This window comes from Rhinolophus ferrumequinum, chromosome 7 (assembly GCF_004115265.2).
Source record: "Rhinolophus ferrumequinum isolate MPI-CBG mRhiFer1 chromosome 7, mRhiFer1_v1.p, whole genome shotgun sequence".
NCBI classification, from domain to species: Eukaryota; Metazoa; Chordata; class Mammalia; order Chiroptera; family Rhinolophidae; genus Rhinolophus; species Rhinolophus ferrumequinum.
Genome location: NC_046290.1, coordinates 12977462 through 12993046, shown reverse-complemented (window position 1 = coordinate 12993046; position 15585 = coordinate 12977462). Strand labels below are relative to the sequence as shown.

Sequence of the window (15585 nt, the reverse complement as noted above, 5' to 3'; positions counted from 1 at the left end):
CCCTTGAAGAGTAAATAAACAAGTTTGGGAAAGAAGAATAACACATGTCAAATAATCACAATGAAACAGTAGAAATTGTTTCTACATCCCCAAAACTTCCCCAAGAGGTGAAAATTATTGCAAAATTGTAAGTCACCCAACAAAATAAGCCCATTTATGACTAGTGGATAAAATACAATGTAATATTGGAAGGATCAAGTCATTAAAGTTCAATAGATGGCAGTATTTCCCATAATACTAAGAATTACACATGTTTAACTGATTTGGGTAAGTTTAATGTTAAGTGAAAAAGAAAATATCATTGATAAAGATATGGATATTGATGTGCTTCATTGACAACAAAATATTTTGGATGAAGGACCATAATTTTTAGCTTATTGAAAATTATGTGAAAACAAATCAAAATGTATATAACACATTGAGCATTAATATCTTATTTGGAAGAGGAAATAAAAGAAAAAAAGGTTCTTCTTTGACCCATCAAAATATGAACCATATGTTTTAATTGCTAACCATGTTTTCCCGAAAATAAGACCTAGCTGGACCATCAGTTCAAATGTGTCTTTTGGAGCAAAAATTAACATAAGATTATATTAAAATAAGACCGGGTCTTATATAATGTAATGTAATATAATATAATGCAATGCAACGCAATACAATACAGTGCAATGCAATAAAAAACAATATAATATAATACCGGGTCTTCTATTAATTTTGCTCCAAAAGATGCATTAGAGCTGATAGTCCAGCTAGGTCTTATTTTCGGTGAACATGGTAGCAAGTTGAAGTTTCTGTAGTGTAATTATAAAAATGACATCTACTTTATTTTATTATGGTTACAGACATATTTTAAAAGATTTTTATTAAAATATAATTAACATATAATACCACATTGGTTTCAGGGATATACCATAGTTACTCAACATTTATATACCTAAAGAAGTGATCACCATGATAAGTCCAACAACAATCTGACTCAGTACAAGGCTATCACAATATTATTGACTATATTCCTTATATTATATATTATACTGCATTTTGGTGAGCTATTCACTGTTGAAGGAAATTGGGATGATTCCACCTTTTGGATATTGTAATTAATGCTGCTATGAAAATTGGTGTACAAATGTATATTCAAGCTCATGCTTGCATTGCTTTTGGATGTGTATCCAGAAGCAGGATTGTTAGGTCTTATGATAATTTTATGTTGGATTGTTTTAAAGAAACACTATATTGTTTCCCATGGAGAATTCACTATTTTACATCCTCAACTGAAATGCACAAGCATTCTGATTTCTCCACATGCTTGTTAATACTTATTTTCCTTTTCTTTTTTTGATAATAACCATCATAATTTCTTTATAATTCAGTTTTTATAGCTTGTGTGTTTCTAAGAATTTGTCAGTTTTGTATGAGTTGTCCATCTTGTTGACATACAATTTTTCATAGTACTATCTTGCAATCCTTTTCTTTCTATAAAATCTGCCATTGTGTTTCTGCTTTGTTTCTACTTTTAGTCATTTGAATCTTCTCTCATTTATTATTAGTCAGTGTTGCTGAAGTTTTGTCATCTTTGGTGATCTCTTCATTGAGAGAATTAGGACTGAGCTGTTGTCTCCTACAGACCAAGATCTCTCTGAACTGAGACAGGGTGGAGATAGAGCAAGTAAAAACATCATAAATCCTTACAGTTTTCAAAGCATTTTTTTTCTTAATTGAGCATTTGCTTGGTTGCCATAGACCTTTGACTGTTTTCCATAGCTCCTATAACATTTGTTAAGCCTTCTTCTGTTTTTAATGTTCATACAGGATAACAAAGCTTATAGCTTCCTAACCTTCCATTTTGCTACTGTCAGTCACATTATTATTTTTAAGGCATTTAAATCACAATTGTTCTAATATATTTAGCTTTTCCAAATAAGAAAAAAATTCTACTTTAAAATAATTTAAGATATCAAAAATGCTATAAATTATGTAGTAAACATTTCCCAGACATTTCATTCTGAGAAAAAAAAATTCTCTCTACACAGTATCTAATGTTTCCACAAAAATATCTAATGATCACCAAGAGTGATACAACCTTCATGACAATTTAAAAAAAAAAAAAGAAAAAGAAAAAAGAAAATAAAAGAAATTTAGGTTTATAAAACATCTATATGTTTGCTTTGACAAAAATTAGGTATATAATATGGGAAAGGAACATAAATTTACAAGAATGAGGAGAGAAACTCTATGTTATAGTGGACCTGTACATTGATTTCAGTAGTTTATCAAGCAAGAGGCTGAGAAGATCTGAGTTATTTCCAGGTCCAGCTCCAGAACTACAAAAGCTTCTTCTTTCTATCAGAATCATTTCTTCAGCTAGAAAGTTTCCATTGTTTCATATCTGTCTTCCTGACCCTGTAAATGTAGAGAACATTCCTTTCTCCTGGAGCTCTATTACACAGCCCCATGAAGCCTAAGGGTCATAGATGGGGAACATCATACATTCAGGGGATCATGTGGTGTTGCTACTGATATAATTAAGTTATTTTCCAATAGACTTTAATATATAGTTTCATGTGGTTGTAGTGGTGTGAGTGCACCTGCGCAAGTAGCACGTTGGCAAGCTGACATTGCAGAAGCCCAGGAGTATAAGGCAGGATGCAGGTGTCAGGAGCTGACATCTTATTGTCTCAGCCCTGGGAAAGGGAAGAGGTGTATAATTACAGGAATTTATTAGGAATGTTACTACAGCTGGGTGTCTAAAATGAAGCCAGGGCTCAGGAATAGAAAGTGAAAAAGCTTTACTCATCGATTAACAGAAACTACAATGTAAACATTGACATGAGGAACTCAAACAAACTTGGTAAACAGGAGATCAGATGCAACTGGATACAGAGTAAATTAACTGGAAGACAAGTATGAGGACATCATTGTTTCAAGCAATGTGGTTTGACAAATAGATCCACTGGACTTTCTAGAACAGCTAGGAACAGACCCATGTATACATGGAATGTGTCTGAGTTGGAGTTACACATAAAAATGTATTAGGAAATGAAAAGCAGTGGTACTATTGGCCAACCATGTGAAACTAGATAAATTGACATTATGAAGATTTATCAAATTGATTAAAGACTTATATGCTATGTATGCTTTAAAAGAAAATACAAAATTATTTTATGACATTTGAAGAAAGATTAAATCAAGAAATTAAATGTGAATTGATTGATCAATATTATCACATAAACATTCAATTTCTTTTTGCAAAAGATATAAACATAGGGAAAAGGCAAAAGATCTGGTATTTACAATAATAATAATAATAATAATAGCTATATATGATTAATGAGATTAGAAGATTATAAAAACCTTTTGTTTCACAAAATTTAAAAAGTTACATTTGTAAAAAATTACTGTAATGAAAAAGAATATAATCCTACAGATATCCAGAAATCTGGAGATAAAACAACTACAGGCACCAAATTTTCTCTTTAGAAAACTAATTGTCCTTTTTAATAGAATAAGAACATAAATGGCTTCCGTATAATATGAAAAGAAAACATGAAGTTTCTGATATACATACATTTTTTCTTTAAATAATAATAATAATAATATAATAATAATAATAATAATAATAAAAAACAGACACTGTGATCATGTGAAACAAATATAAAAAATAAATTAGGAGTTCTGGAAAACTGAAAAAAAAGGTAAAGGTGGGTCATAGAAGCAATAACAATCAAAAGAAATAATATAAAAACAATGTCATAAGGGTGGCTTGGTTAGCTCAATTGGTTAGAGCATGGTTCTAATAACACCAAGGTTGCCCATTCCATCCCTACATGGGCCACTGTGAGTTGCACCCTCCTTAAAATAAATTAATGAATGAATGAACAAATGAATGAATAAATAAATAAATTCTCAAAAGAAAAAATCAAATAAATAAAAACTCATTTAAAAAACAAATATATAACAATAAAAACAATGATATAAAAAATTAAAGTAGAGAAGAGGAAAATTTCTATACAGTAAGCAAGCTAATAGTTTATATATGGGAGTGGTCAGAGAGGAAAACTGAAATGTAAATATCCCTTCAAAAAGAAAAACAAAAACAAAAAATAAAAAATAAAACATTTTCAAAGAAAGCTTTCACGACTGAAAAAAAAAGAATATTCAGAACTCACACTACATATTTTAAAATGAAAACACCATCCAAAGCTAAAAACATCATGTGATATTTGTTTATTATTAAAAAAATAAAAAAAATAAATACTAAACTTATGGCTGCAGAATAAAAGCCTACCTGACAGCATCAATCAGCTAGCTAAGTTCAGTTGTCTCCTCTGCCAAAACGTATCCTCATCTCACAATATATCGTGGTGCAAATATGAACACTTTGGTTGGTTTGGGGGAAGTCTTTTTATCACATCATTTTATATCAGGTCCTTACCTACTTCAGTCTTTAACAAACAATTTGTTTTACCATGAAGGATTTTTTTTCAGTGATTCTTCACTACTACATTATTCAGATAGAAAACCCTTCCATAGTCGATGACTATGAAAACAATAACTGTTCTCTCTAATAAATGCTCTAAAAAAAGGGAGGGAGCCGAGAAAACTCTCCTCTTAATTACAAAAGGGAGAATTAAGAATTAAGTTTCTTTAACAGTTTAGGGGTTACCTGAGGATGGGAGGGGCAGTGGTAGAAGAGAGTAAAGGGAGTCAAATATATGGTGATGGAAGGACAACTGACTGTAGGTGGTGAACACACGATGAGCTATATAGATGAGGTATTATAGAAATGTACATTTGAAACCTATGTAATTTTACTAACCAATGGCACTCCCATAAATGTAATATTAATTAAAACATTGAAGAAATCACAATAAAAATGAAAAATAACAAAAACTAAATAAAAAATCCTTTATATGTATATTTCTAATTTAGATCATATTAAAATACATAAATTTTAGGGTTAAAAACTGGAATATAGGTATAAAGGTATAGCTTTAAATAAAAAGTGAACCGAAAGAATTAAGTCTCTTGTTTTAAATTTGAGTTTACCCTTGCAAACCCAATTATAAAATTAATTTCAAAGAATTGAATACACGATGTCTATCTTCCTATTTCTCTTTCTCAAGCAAATACATAATTGGAGATACAATATATCACACACATATAATGTGTGTTTGTATAGATAGTGGCTGTGGGTATTCATGTTTATGTGTGTGTGTTTATATGTGTGTGTGTGAAATTGCAGTCTCCGTGTTTTTTTCTTTTTCTTTTTAAATCCTGTTAAACCTCTTGAAAATGGGATAGCACTCTTACAATACATAACCTTTTTGTGAACTCCAGCAGAGTTCTCTCAGGGACTCTTTTGGCAACACAGACATGCTGACTGGATTATAAACTTATTCAAGATGAGTGTTTTGTTTGTTTTTTCAGAGAGTAATTACAGAGGGAAAATATTACGGAAAGGCAAAAGAAAACATCATTCACCATGTATACCAAGGTTCTATGAGTCATGACTTCCATTAATCTTATTTAGATAAAAGTGTATTTTTTTTCTGAATAATGGACTAACAATATGATTGAATTATATCATGAATAGCAATGCAAAACTTCAGGCTGTTAGTCAAAGATTTCTAAATACATTTAGATCATGCCCTTTAAAATATCTCCAGAGTGATCTTTATTCCCATAAAGAATACCAATTTTCATAAAATAATAGGTAAATGAAGGTTTATGTATTATCATTATTTAAAGATGATAACACCTAATTATTTATAGAGTGTTGGTTCTGTTATCAGAATTTTTAAAGGTAATTATTTACATGTCTTTATGAAAAAAAACTGGCATATTTTTTGTTAGAATTAGTATTTAGAGTAAGTTTGTCTGATATGGTTTGTTATTTTAGGATAATGTTAAATATTTCCATCCACGTTTAATCACATATTACTAAAAATGTGATAAGACATTAAAGAATTATATTGAGGATTAAGTTTACAAAGGTGCATGTGAATGTTATATCTGTGTCAAACACAAATGTTAAAAAAATATTTAAGCATTAAATTCATACTATCCTCTTTACAACATGCTTTCTACTCTAGAACATCAGTCACAAAGATCTTGGTTTCTTTGAAGTTAATTCTTAGCAACTGTATTTTTTATATTTTTAGTAATGTTTATTATCAGAGACACCCTAAGTTCATTGAATCCATCTACATTTATAATGGTATTTCTGTTTTGTTTTTTTCAAATTTCCTCTTCTATCAATCCTATAATCCTTTCACTAGAATATCCCCTTTGCACCATATAATTTGTGTACGTGTGTGTGTGCGCATACATACACACTCAGGCATTTTATTTTACAAATTGCTGGCATTTTTATCTTATTAGAGAGGGTCTTTATTCAATATTTTTATTCATTTATCTATCGAGAATACTTGGATTGTTTCTATATCTTGGCCATTGTGAATAATGCTGTAATAAATGTGGGAATACAGAGATCCATTTGAGATCTTAATTTCAATTATTTGGGATATACCCAGAAGTGGTATTGCTGGGTCATATGGTAATTCTATATTTAATTTTTGGAGGGACCTCCATGGTGCTTTTCCATAGCGGCTGAACCAATTTACATTCCCACCAGCAGTGCACAGGGTCTCCTTTTCTCTATATCTTGTCAATAGTTATTTTCTTTGTCTTTTGGGTGATATGCTTTCTAACAGATGTGAGATATCTCATTGTTACTCTGATTTTCATTTCCCTGATGATTAGTGATGTTGAGCATATTTTCATGTATCTATGGCTATTTGGATGTCTTCTTTTGAAAAATATGCGTTCAGTTTCTCTGCCTATTTTTAAATCAGATTGTTCATTTATTGTTGTTGTTGAGTTTTATAAATTCCTTATCAGATTTGTGATTTGCAAATATATTTTTTCCCATTGTATAGGTTGCCTTTTCATTGTGTTAATTGTCTCCTTTATAGAAATTTTTATTTTTTCATTTATTTTCTTTTAGGTTGATATAGTCCTACTCATCTATTTTTTTTTCAAGTTTTCAAAATAACATTTATTTTTTAAAAGTTAACATGTGCATGTAATAAGAAACTCAAAAACACAAGAACAAAGTCATAATCACAAGCAGTTTAATTTGTTGTATCCTTCTAGATCCTCTGTATATATCTACGCAACTAAGCTTCCATTTTTATGTAATTAAGATTGTGCAATTAAGATTGTACAAGATTGTATGAAGCTTTTTCACACATAATGAATATTTGCCATTTCAAAATCCCAAAGCTATATGAATATTTTGATAACCAATAACACACTATACCGACTCAATCTGGGAGGAAAAAATGTATAATCCTGCCTTTCTTTTTGTCAAAAATTCCATAAAGGACAAAAATGGCACCAGGCCTCTATGATAGACATTAGCAGAGTTACAATTAAAATACTGCATCCCCTTCATGTTCAATTAAAAATGAGACATAAAGCAACAGAGTACACATTTATTTTGCTTTTGTTTCCTATACTTTTGGTGTCATATCCAAAAAATCATCAGCAAGGCAAATGTCAAGAAAAAATTTCCCTATGATTTCTTCTAGGAATTTGACATTTTCAGGTCTCAATTTAAGCTGTTAATTCATTTTGAGTTGATTTTTTTTTTTTTTTTTGTATAATGTAAAGTAGAGGTCCAATTTCATCTCTTGCATATGTAAAATCTACCATTTGAGGAAGAAATCATCCTTTTCCCATTATTTGCTCTTGTCACCCTTTGTCAAAGATCAGCTGTCCTTATATGCTTGGGTTTACTTCTGCACTCCCTGTTCCATTTCTCTAGCCTGTATGTGTATCTTTATGCTGGTGCCATACTGTTTTAATTACTGTAGCTTTTTATTATATTTTGAAGTCAGGAAGTATGAAGCCTTCAGCTTTATTCTTCTTTCTCAATACTTTTTGCTTTGTCTATTCTGGGTCTTTTGTAGTTCCATACACATTTTAAGATATTCCTATTTCTGTGAAATAAAATACCAGTGAGTGGTAATTACTATAGCATTGTGTTGAATCTGTAGATTGTTTTGCGTAGTATGCACTTTTTAACAATATTGAGTTTTCCAATCCAAATGGAAACACAGATGTCTTTCCATTTATTCACGTCTCCTTTAATTGTTTTCATCAGTGTTTTATAGTTTCCAGTACGGAGTGATTATGCCTCCCAGCTCAGTTTATTCATACATATTTTATTCTTTTTTATGCTATTGGAAATGGGACTGTTTTCTGAATTTCCGTTTTAGATGGCATGTTGTTATAGTGTATTAAAAAACACAACTGATTTCTTCATGTTGATTTTGTATTCTGCAAGTTTGCCAAATTTGATTGTTCATTCTAACAGGTTTGTTATGTTTTGTTTGTATAGTATTTAGGGTTTTCTACTTGTTAGTTCATGTCATCTGAAAACAGATGTAATTTTACTTCTCTCTTTCTGATCGGATTCCTTTTATTTTTTCTACCCAATTTCTCTGGCTAAAATTTCTGGTACCATGTTGAATAGAAATGGCAAGAATGGGTATTCTTGCCTCCTTCCAGATCTTAGAGGAAAACGTTTCAATTTCTCAACATTTAATATGATGTTAGCTGTGAGCTTATCATCTATGGCCTTTATTATGTTGAGGTATTTTCTTTCTATACCTAGTTTGTTTGTGTATATACATATATACATACAATGGAATGTTACTCAACCTACAAAAACAAAAACAAAAACAAAGAATTCTGCCATATGTGACGTGGATGAAACTGAAGGATATGATGCTAAAAAAATAAGTCAGTTATAGAAGGACAAATATCTGCGTGATTTCACTTAGATAAGGTACCTAAAATAGTCAAACTTACAAAAGTATAGGGTTCAATAGTGGTCGTCAAGGGCAGGATGTATGGGGAAAATGTGGATTTGTTCAAGGGATATAAAATTTTGGTCATGCTAAATAAATAAGTTCTAGAGATCTGCTATACTGCATAGTGCCAATAGTTAAAACACAGTGTTGTATGCTTCAAAATTTATTAATAGGGTAGATCTCATGTTAAGTGTTCTTATCACACACAGACACACACACACAGACACACACACACAGACACACACACACACACACACAAGAAACACAAGGAAACTTTGAGGGGTGTTGGATATGATGATATCACCAGTGTTTGCATATATCCAAACTCATGAAACTACACACTAAATATGTACAGTCCGTGTTTCCCTGAAAATAAGACTTAAACAGACAGTCAGCTCTAATGCATCTTTTGGAGCAAAAATTAATATATAAAAATTAATAATATAAATAATATATAAATAATATAAAATATAATATAAATATATTATAAATATATAATATAAATATAATATAAATATAAATATAAATAATATAAAAATTAATAATATAATATAATATAATATAATACCCGGTCTTATATAATATGAGACCAGTCTTATATTAATTTTTGCTCCAAAAGATGCATTAGAGCTGATTGTCTGCCTAGGTCTTATTTTTGGGAAAACACAGGTTTCTTATATATCAAGTGTACCTCAATAAAACTTTTTTTTTTATTTTTTTAAGGAGGTCACCAAATTTATTCTACTTGAATTCAGAGTATTTTTTTTAAACTATCTGGCTATTCATCAGGCCTTAGAAGTTCTATAAAAATATCATATACTTCTTTTGATTTATAAATAAATTGTGTCTATCTGCTATTTTCTGATGATTAGGAGACATTTTGAATACTTTGGTTGTATACATTTATCAGTTTGAATAATTTTTGGCATTGTATTGTATTTATTATACACTTTTTAGAATATTCACTGTACATAGAATTTTTCTTTTGACTTGTATCATAGCATCTTCATTTTTATGTCTAATTACTATTTGCATGAATATTCCTTTTAAGACTTTATTTCTTAGAACAGTTGTACATTGACAACAAAATCGAGAGGGAACTAAAAGGATTTCCCATATATCCTCTGCCTCTATACATACATAGCCTTCCCTGTACCAACATCAGTCACCAGAACTGTGCATTGATTTGTTTTAACCAAGGATGAACTTACATTGACACACAATAATCACCCAAAGGCATAGTTTAATTTAGTCTAGACTCTCGGTATTTTATATTTTATGGGTTTGGACAAATGTATAATGTATAATAACCACCATTACAGTATTACACAGAGTATTTTCAATGTCCTAAAAATCCTCTATATTCTCACTATTCATCTCTCCCCACCCCATCTCTGGCAGCCACTGATCTTTTTACTGTCTCAACAGTTTTGCTTTTCAGAATGTCATATATTTGGATTTATGCAGTAGGTAGCTATTTCAAATTGGCTTCTTTCATTTACTAATAGGTGTTTAAGTGTCTTCTATGTGTTTTCATGGCTTGATAGCTCATTTCTTTTTAGCACTCAATATTCCATTGTCTAGATGTAGAATAGTTTATTTATTCATTCACCTCTTGAGGGACATCTTGGTGTCTACAAAGATTTGGTCATGAATTACAAAGCTGCTATAAATATCCATGTGCAGGCTTTTATGTAGACAGATTTTCAACTCCTTTGTGTAAATACCAAGAAGCATGATTACTGGATGGGAAGGTATCGTCTGGGAGGATGAACTGAGAATTTGGTTATGGAAAATGGTTCACCTTGGGTATCAGTTGTGATGACAATATTTTATTTCTTTATAAAAGAATATATGGAGATTAGGAGACATTTTGAATACTTTATCCTAAGAATAAATGTGGTATCATGTTTTTAATTACTCGTTAGAATTTTTGTTTTGTTTTGGTTTTATTTTTCTCAAACGTTATACATTGTACCACAGGATGACTAGAACAAAAAGGGTCCACTGGATTCGGCAATTAACTGACAACTACAATAGAACTGTATGTGAACGATCTGTTACTATATACCAAACCAGTCCAAATTTAACAGCTTAAAACAACCAACATTTATTATCTAATAATTTCAATATATCATGAATCTCAGTTTCACTTAGCTAGGTGCCTCAGGTTCCGGTTCATGGGATATCAGTATAGCTGGCAGGAGAGTATGTGGTCTTACCCAAAGATGCATCTGAGAGCGAGGGCAGGATGGTTTCTACTTTTAGCTTACTAACGTGATTGTTGTCAGATATTAGTCACTTACCATTTGATCCACTCTGGGCTTCAGTACAATATGGTGTCTGGATTTCCCCAGAGGAGCAATCTAAGAGAAAGGAGAGAACACCCATGATAGAAAGCACAGTCTTTTTGTAACATAATCTTGGAAATGGCATCCCATTAATTTTGCTGAATTTAATTCATCAGAAATGAGTTACCATATCCAGCCAATATTTGACAGAGTAGATTACTTAAAGGCATAGATATCAGGAGGTGGGGAATATCAGAGACCACCTTAGAAGCTGCCTACTAAAAGTTGATTTACAATTTATAATTTGTAAATTCTCAACTATATGAAAAGTACATCGAATGTTAAAATATTGATCTTAATATACTCTATTTTGTCTAATGGAGCATTGTAAATGGGGAAGATTTAGTATGTTTGCAATTCTTAGAATGTATCAACAAGTGTGAATTCTTGCTCTAAACATGATCTTCCTTTTACAGGGGTATGCTTCCACTTGTAAGACTCAGCCGAAATGTTTTCTGACCTATGATTACTCTCTTATTACTCACTTGTACAGTTTTTTGGAACTTTCTTTGAAAAACATTTTTTTTAAGTAAAATTCTTTTTAAGGAGTACCATCATAATAATTCTTTGATTTACTTATTAACCTATGTGTACTAAGACGTTTTTTGTTTTCAGGTATCATCATCCCAGTCTTAACTAAAAGTTTTTGAGAGGCTTACAGAGTTGAGGGAAGTCATGGTTTAACTGTAATATTGAGAAAAGAGCAACCAGAAAATTGACATCCTAGCCTCTATCTCAGAAAAAAAAAATAACACACACACACACAAAAAACCATATATTCTAATTTATTTTGTAACTTGCTCATTTACATATATTTTTGAACAGTATAATGTCCTTTTTCATATGTAACTGCCTAGGACATCTCTGTTTTCATAGATTCTAAACATTATTATGGCTTCTTTCTGATGCTGAATTCATGCCTTAGATTAGGTCTTCACCATAGATATTGAAAAAATAGTTATTGTCCGATGCTCCTTCCAATATTTCATAGCCTTGCCACCAAAGAGAAACTGAAGTTCTTTCCTGGTTCTAGTTCTAACATTTCCGGAGTATGCTGTCTTTGGATCTTTGTGAATGAGCTCCCTACCTGTTCACCATTCACCTTTGAGAAGAAAGATGGAGTCCTATAAAATTTGGGTCTCATGCTCTTCCCAGATCAATGAACGATATTAAGATAGATAGAATCTTTAACAATATGGCAGATCCTGGTAAAACATGATTAAGATCAGGGGATAATATATTTCACAGAAGAGGGTGTTCTACCTGGGAAATGTTATGTTCGTGAGGACTGCTGAACTAAACAATAATATTTAACTTCAGGTAGTATCTCAAATATTTATAGAAGAGAACTGGTAATATCTATGTTGAATAGTAAATAAACAGACACACACACAAATCAATTTGTAATACCTACATATAGCACTTTATATCACACAAATGTATCTTTAGAAGCAAGTTAGAATATTTCATACACTTGCCAGATACATTAACCTAAAAAAAGTTAACATATCACAGCTAACAAAATAATGGCTCACGGAAATTATTTTCATATGGGCTCTGCATTCACTTATCTATATTGTCTAATTATATCCATGTATAATATTAAATCACCATTAATTTAGTCTTGGCTGAAACCTTTTTATAAAATTCTACATCCATTAGATTCCTGTTATTTCCATTACTATTTGATATCTGCTATAATAAATGTCTTTAATAGATAAGTGTCTAACTTGTCCATAGAACAATTGATAATGACATGTTCACTATGTGTCCTAATATCTAATTCGTAAGTTCCTATATGGAAAGGTCTATGAATTTAGAATCAGGACATATTTTGAAAATTTTGCATTTTTCAGTGTAAGCATTTAGAGAAAGGACATACTGAAAAATATATTTCTGCATATAGGTAATGAGATGTATAGAATCAATAGTGTTTTAATATCGTTAATTAGAGGATATATAGTGTCCAAATTAATGTTAATCACAAATACTACATTATCTTATGTCGTCATTATATTTACTTTCCCAGGCTTTAACTTGGTGATTATTTATTTATTTATTAATTTTAATAGCCTTATTTATATTTTACTTTAGATAAAACCACTTAAAATTATTTTTAGAAGCTGACAGGGAATACATGGTAAATAAATGTATAAATACATTTACTGTCTCTCTTTTCATGGCTTATGTAGTTCAATATAAGCTGTTGATCAAAGTAAAACTCACATTCACAGTTAAGCTATATTATTTTTCCTGTTTTCACTTTGAATTCAAAGCTCTCACACTTTTATATTTTAACATCACACGCTATGTGGAGCAAGATTTAGAAATTACACTAATACTTGACTAAGCATTATGTTCATTTTTTGCTCAACATAAGAATGCAAACTTGACCTCCCCCATCTATTTTTCTGTTTATGGGTGAAGAGCTATAAAAATATTTTAATTTAAATATCTACACATTCTTTTCATGTAGGTATTTTTCGACATGTTAAAGCTTATATAAATCTAGTATTTCATTACTAGGTAGGATACTAATATTTAAAATTTGAAAATGACTCATTTTATACAATACTTAGTATATTGTTCATTTAAATATGTCGTGTAAATATTGTAATGTATTTTCTTGTAAGATTATTATTTTATGAATATTGTCATTATCAAACATTTATTGTTTTTCAGAGCACTATCAGCTGTATGTTCCTGAGTCAGCTCAAGTTGGTTCTGCTGTTGGGAAAATCAAGGCAAATGACGCAGACACTGGTTCAAACGCTGACATGACTTACTCCATCATTAATGGGGATGGTATTGGGATATTCTCCATCTCCACCGACAAAGAGACCAGAGAAGGGATCCTTTCCTTAAAGAAGGTAAAATAAACATAATGTTAGTGATTTAGGCAAGTCACCCTTTTTTCCATGAATGGAAATTTGGCAGAGATATGAATAATCCATAGTCAGGTCATTTGAATGCTAAAATATTTCCTGTTTAAGACGTATTTATATTTTAATTATGGCTGTGTCTGATTCTTGGGATACTGTCTTAGGAATTATATTTTGCTATGTTGGGAAGATCTTAGGTAGAATACATCATGAATTAGCCCCCTTATCTTTGTTTTCAGATCATAGATATATCATCAAAGTCAGTTCTATTAATGCCATTACTCCATGTTTTAATAATCTAGTAACACTAAGAGACTCCTAAATAGTGTAAAATTTTTCACCGTGTTAGCTAACCCTCTTTGGGAGACAGGTTTTTGCTTGATAATCTCCGATCCATCAAGACAGTTTTCGTGAAACCATTCTTTATCCCCTATTCTTCCTTATTCCTAAGAATTTGTCATTTGACTGAATCTATCACTTTTGGTTTTTAAGAGCACATAATACTCATTGTAAAAATAAAGTGGAACTCACAAAATTACCAAAGAATGATTTAAATGTAACTCATAATGCAGTATTCTTGGTCTTTAAATGTTTCATGATTTCAGCTTGAAAATCTACTAATTTTCCGATCCCTAGGTCCTACTGTCACGTAGTTTGATTCAGAAACACTGGAGTTGGGCTGAGGAGCTGGCCTTTTTCACAAATACTCCAGATTATTCTACTGTAGAACATGCTCAGAACACAGGCTGAGACATTGTACCCTAATGTGCTACTGTAGATTTTGAAGTGAACCTGCCCATCTATCTATCTATCTATCTATCTATCTATCTATCTATCTATCTATCTATCTATCTTTCATCTATTTTGTATATACTTTTCTATTTACACTGTATAAAATCTCCCTCATTCTTCTAACAATCATTGTTTTATTTTGATATAAATTTGATGATTAACTTGTCTCCTGGATGCTACACAGGGGGCCTGCAAAGTAGAACTTAAAATTTGTAAATACTTACAGAGCATCAGTCATCATTGGTCTATGAAAAACATTCATATCTTCCCCTAAAATATCTTTTCTTTTTATTATTTCATTCCTGACGTTGTCAGACCTGGGTCAAAAATATGATGACAAAAAGAATCAATTTTCCTATCTTTATTTAACAAATATATGTATTTTGAGTACCTCTTATGTGTCGATTACTATGCAAGGGTGAGCAGAGTTAGACTTCATCTGTGTCTGCACAGAGCTTCCAATTTATGGAAGTGGGCAGACATCAATATCACATACATTCCTAGATCGAAAATAAAAATGTTTCTTTGAAGGGGAGTTATACAAAGCTATTGGGGAAGAAAATCTAGAATGTGTGAGCCTGTCTGATATTCAGCATGGATAAACAGAGAATTGAAAGAAACTTAAGAGTTATAGGAAGAGATATAAGGATGAGCATTCCAGAAGGAGGAAAGAAAACGCAC

At 31.0% G+C, this 15585-nt stretch overlaps 1 protein-coding gene across 4 annotated transcripts in view; it reads left to right on the top strand.

Annotated features, from left to right (window-relative positions):
- CDH18 (cadherin 18) overlaps window positions 1-15585 on the top strand; it is a 409123-nt gene that overhangs the window by 315045 nt on the left and 78493 nt on the right. For all 4 annotated transcript variants that reach the window (XM_033111188.1, XM_033111190.1, XM_033111192.1 and 1 more), the window contains one exon: window positions 13913-14100. In XM_033111188.1, the coding sequence (XP_032967079.1) occupies window positions 13913-14100 (188 nt within the window). The remainder of the gene's footprint in view (window positions 1-13912; window positions 14101-15585) is intronic.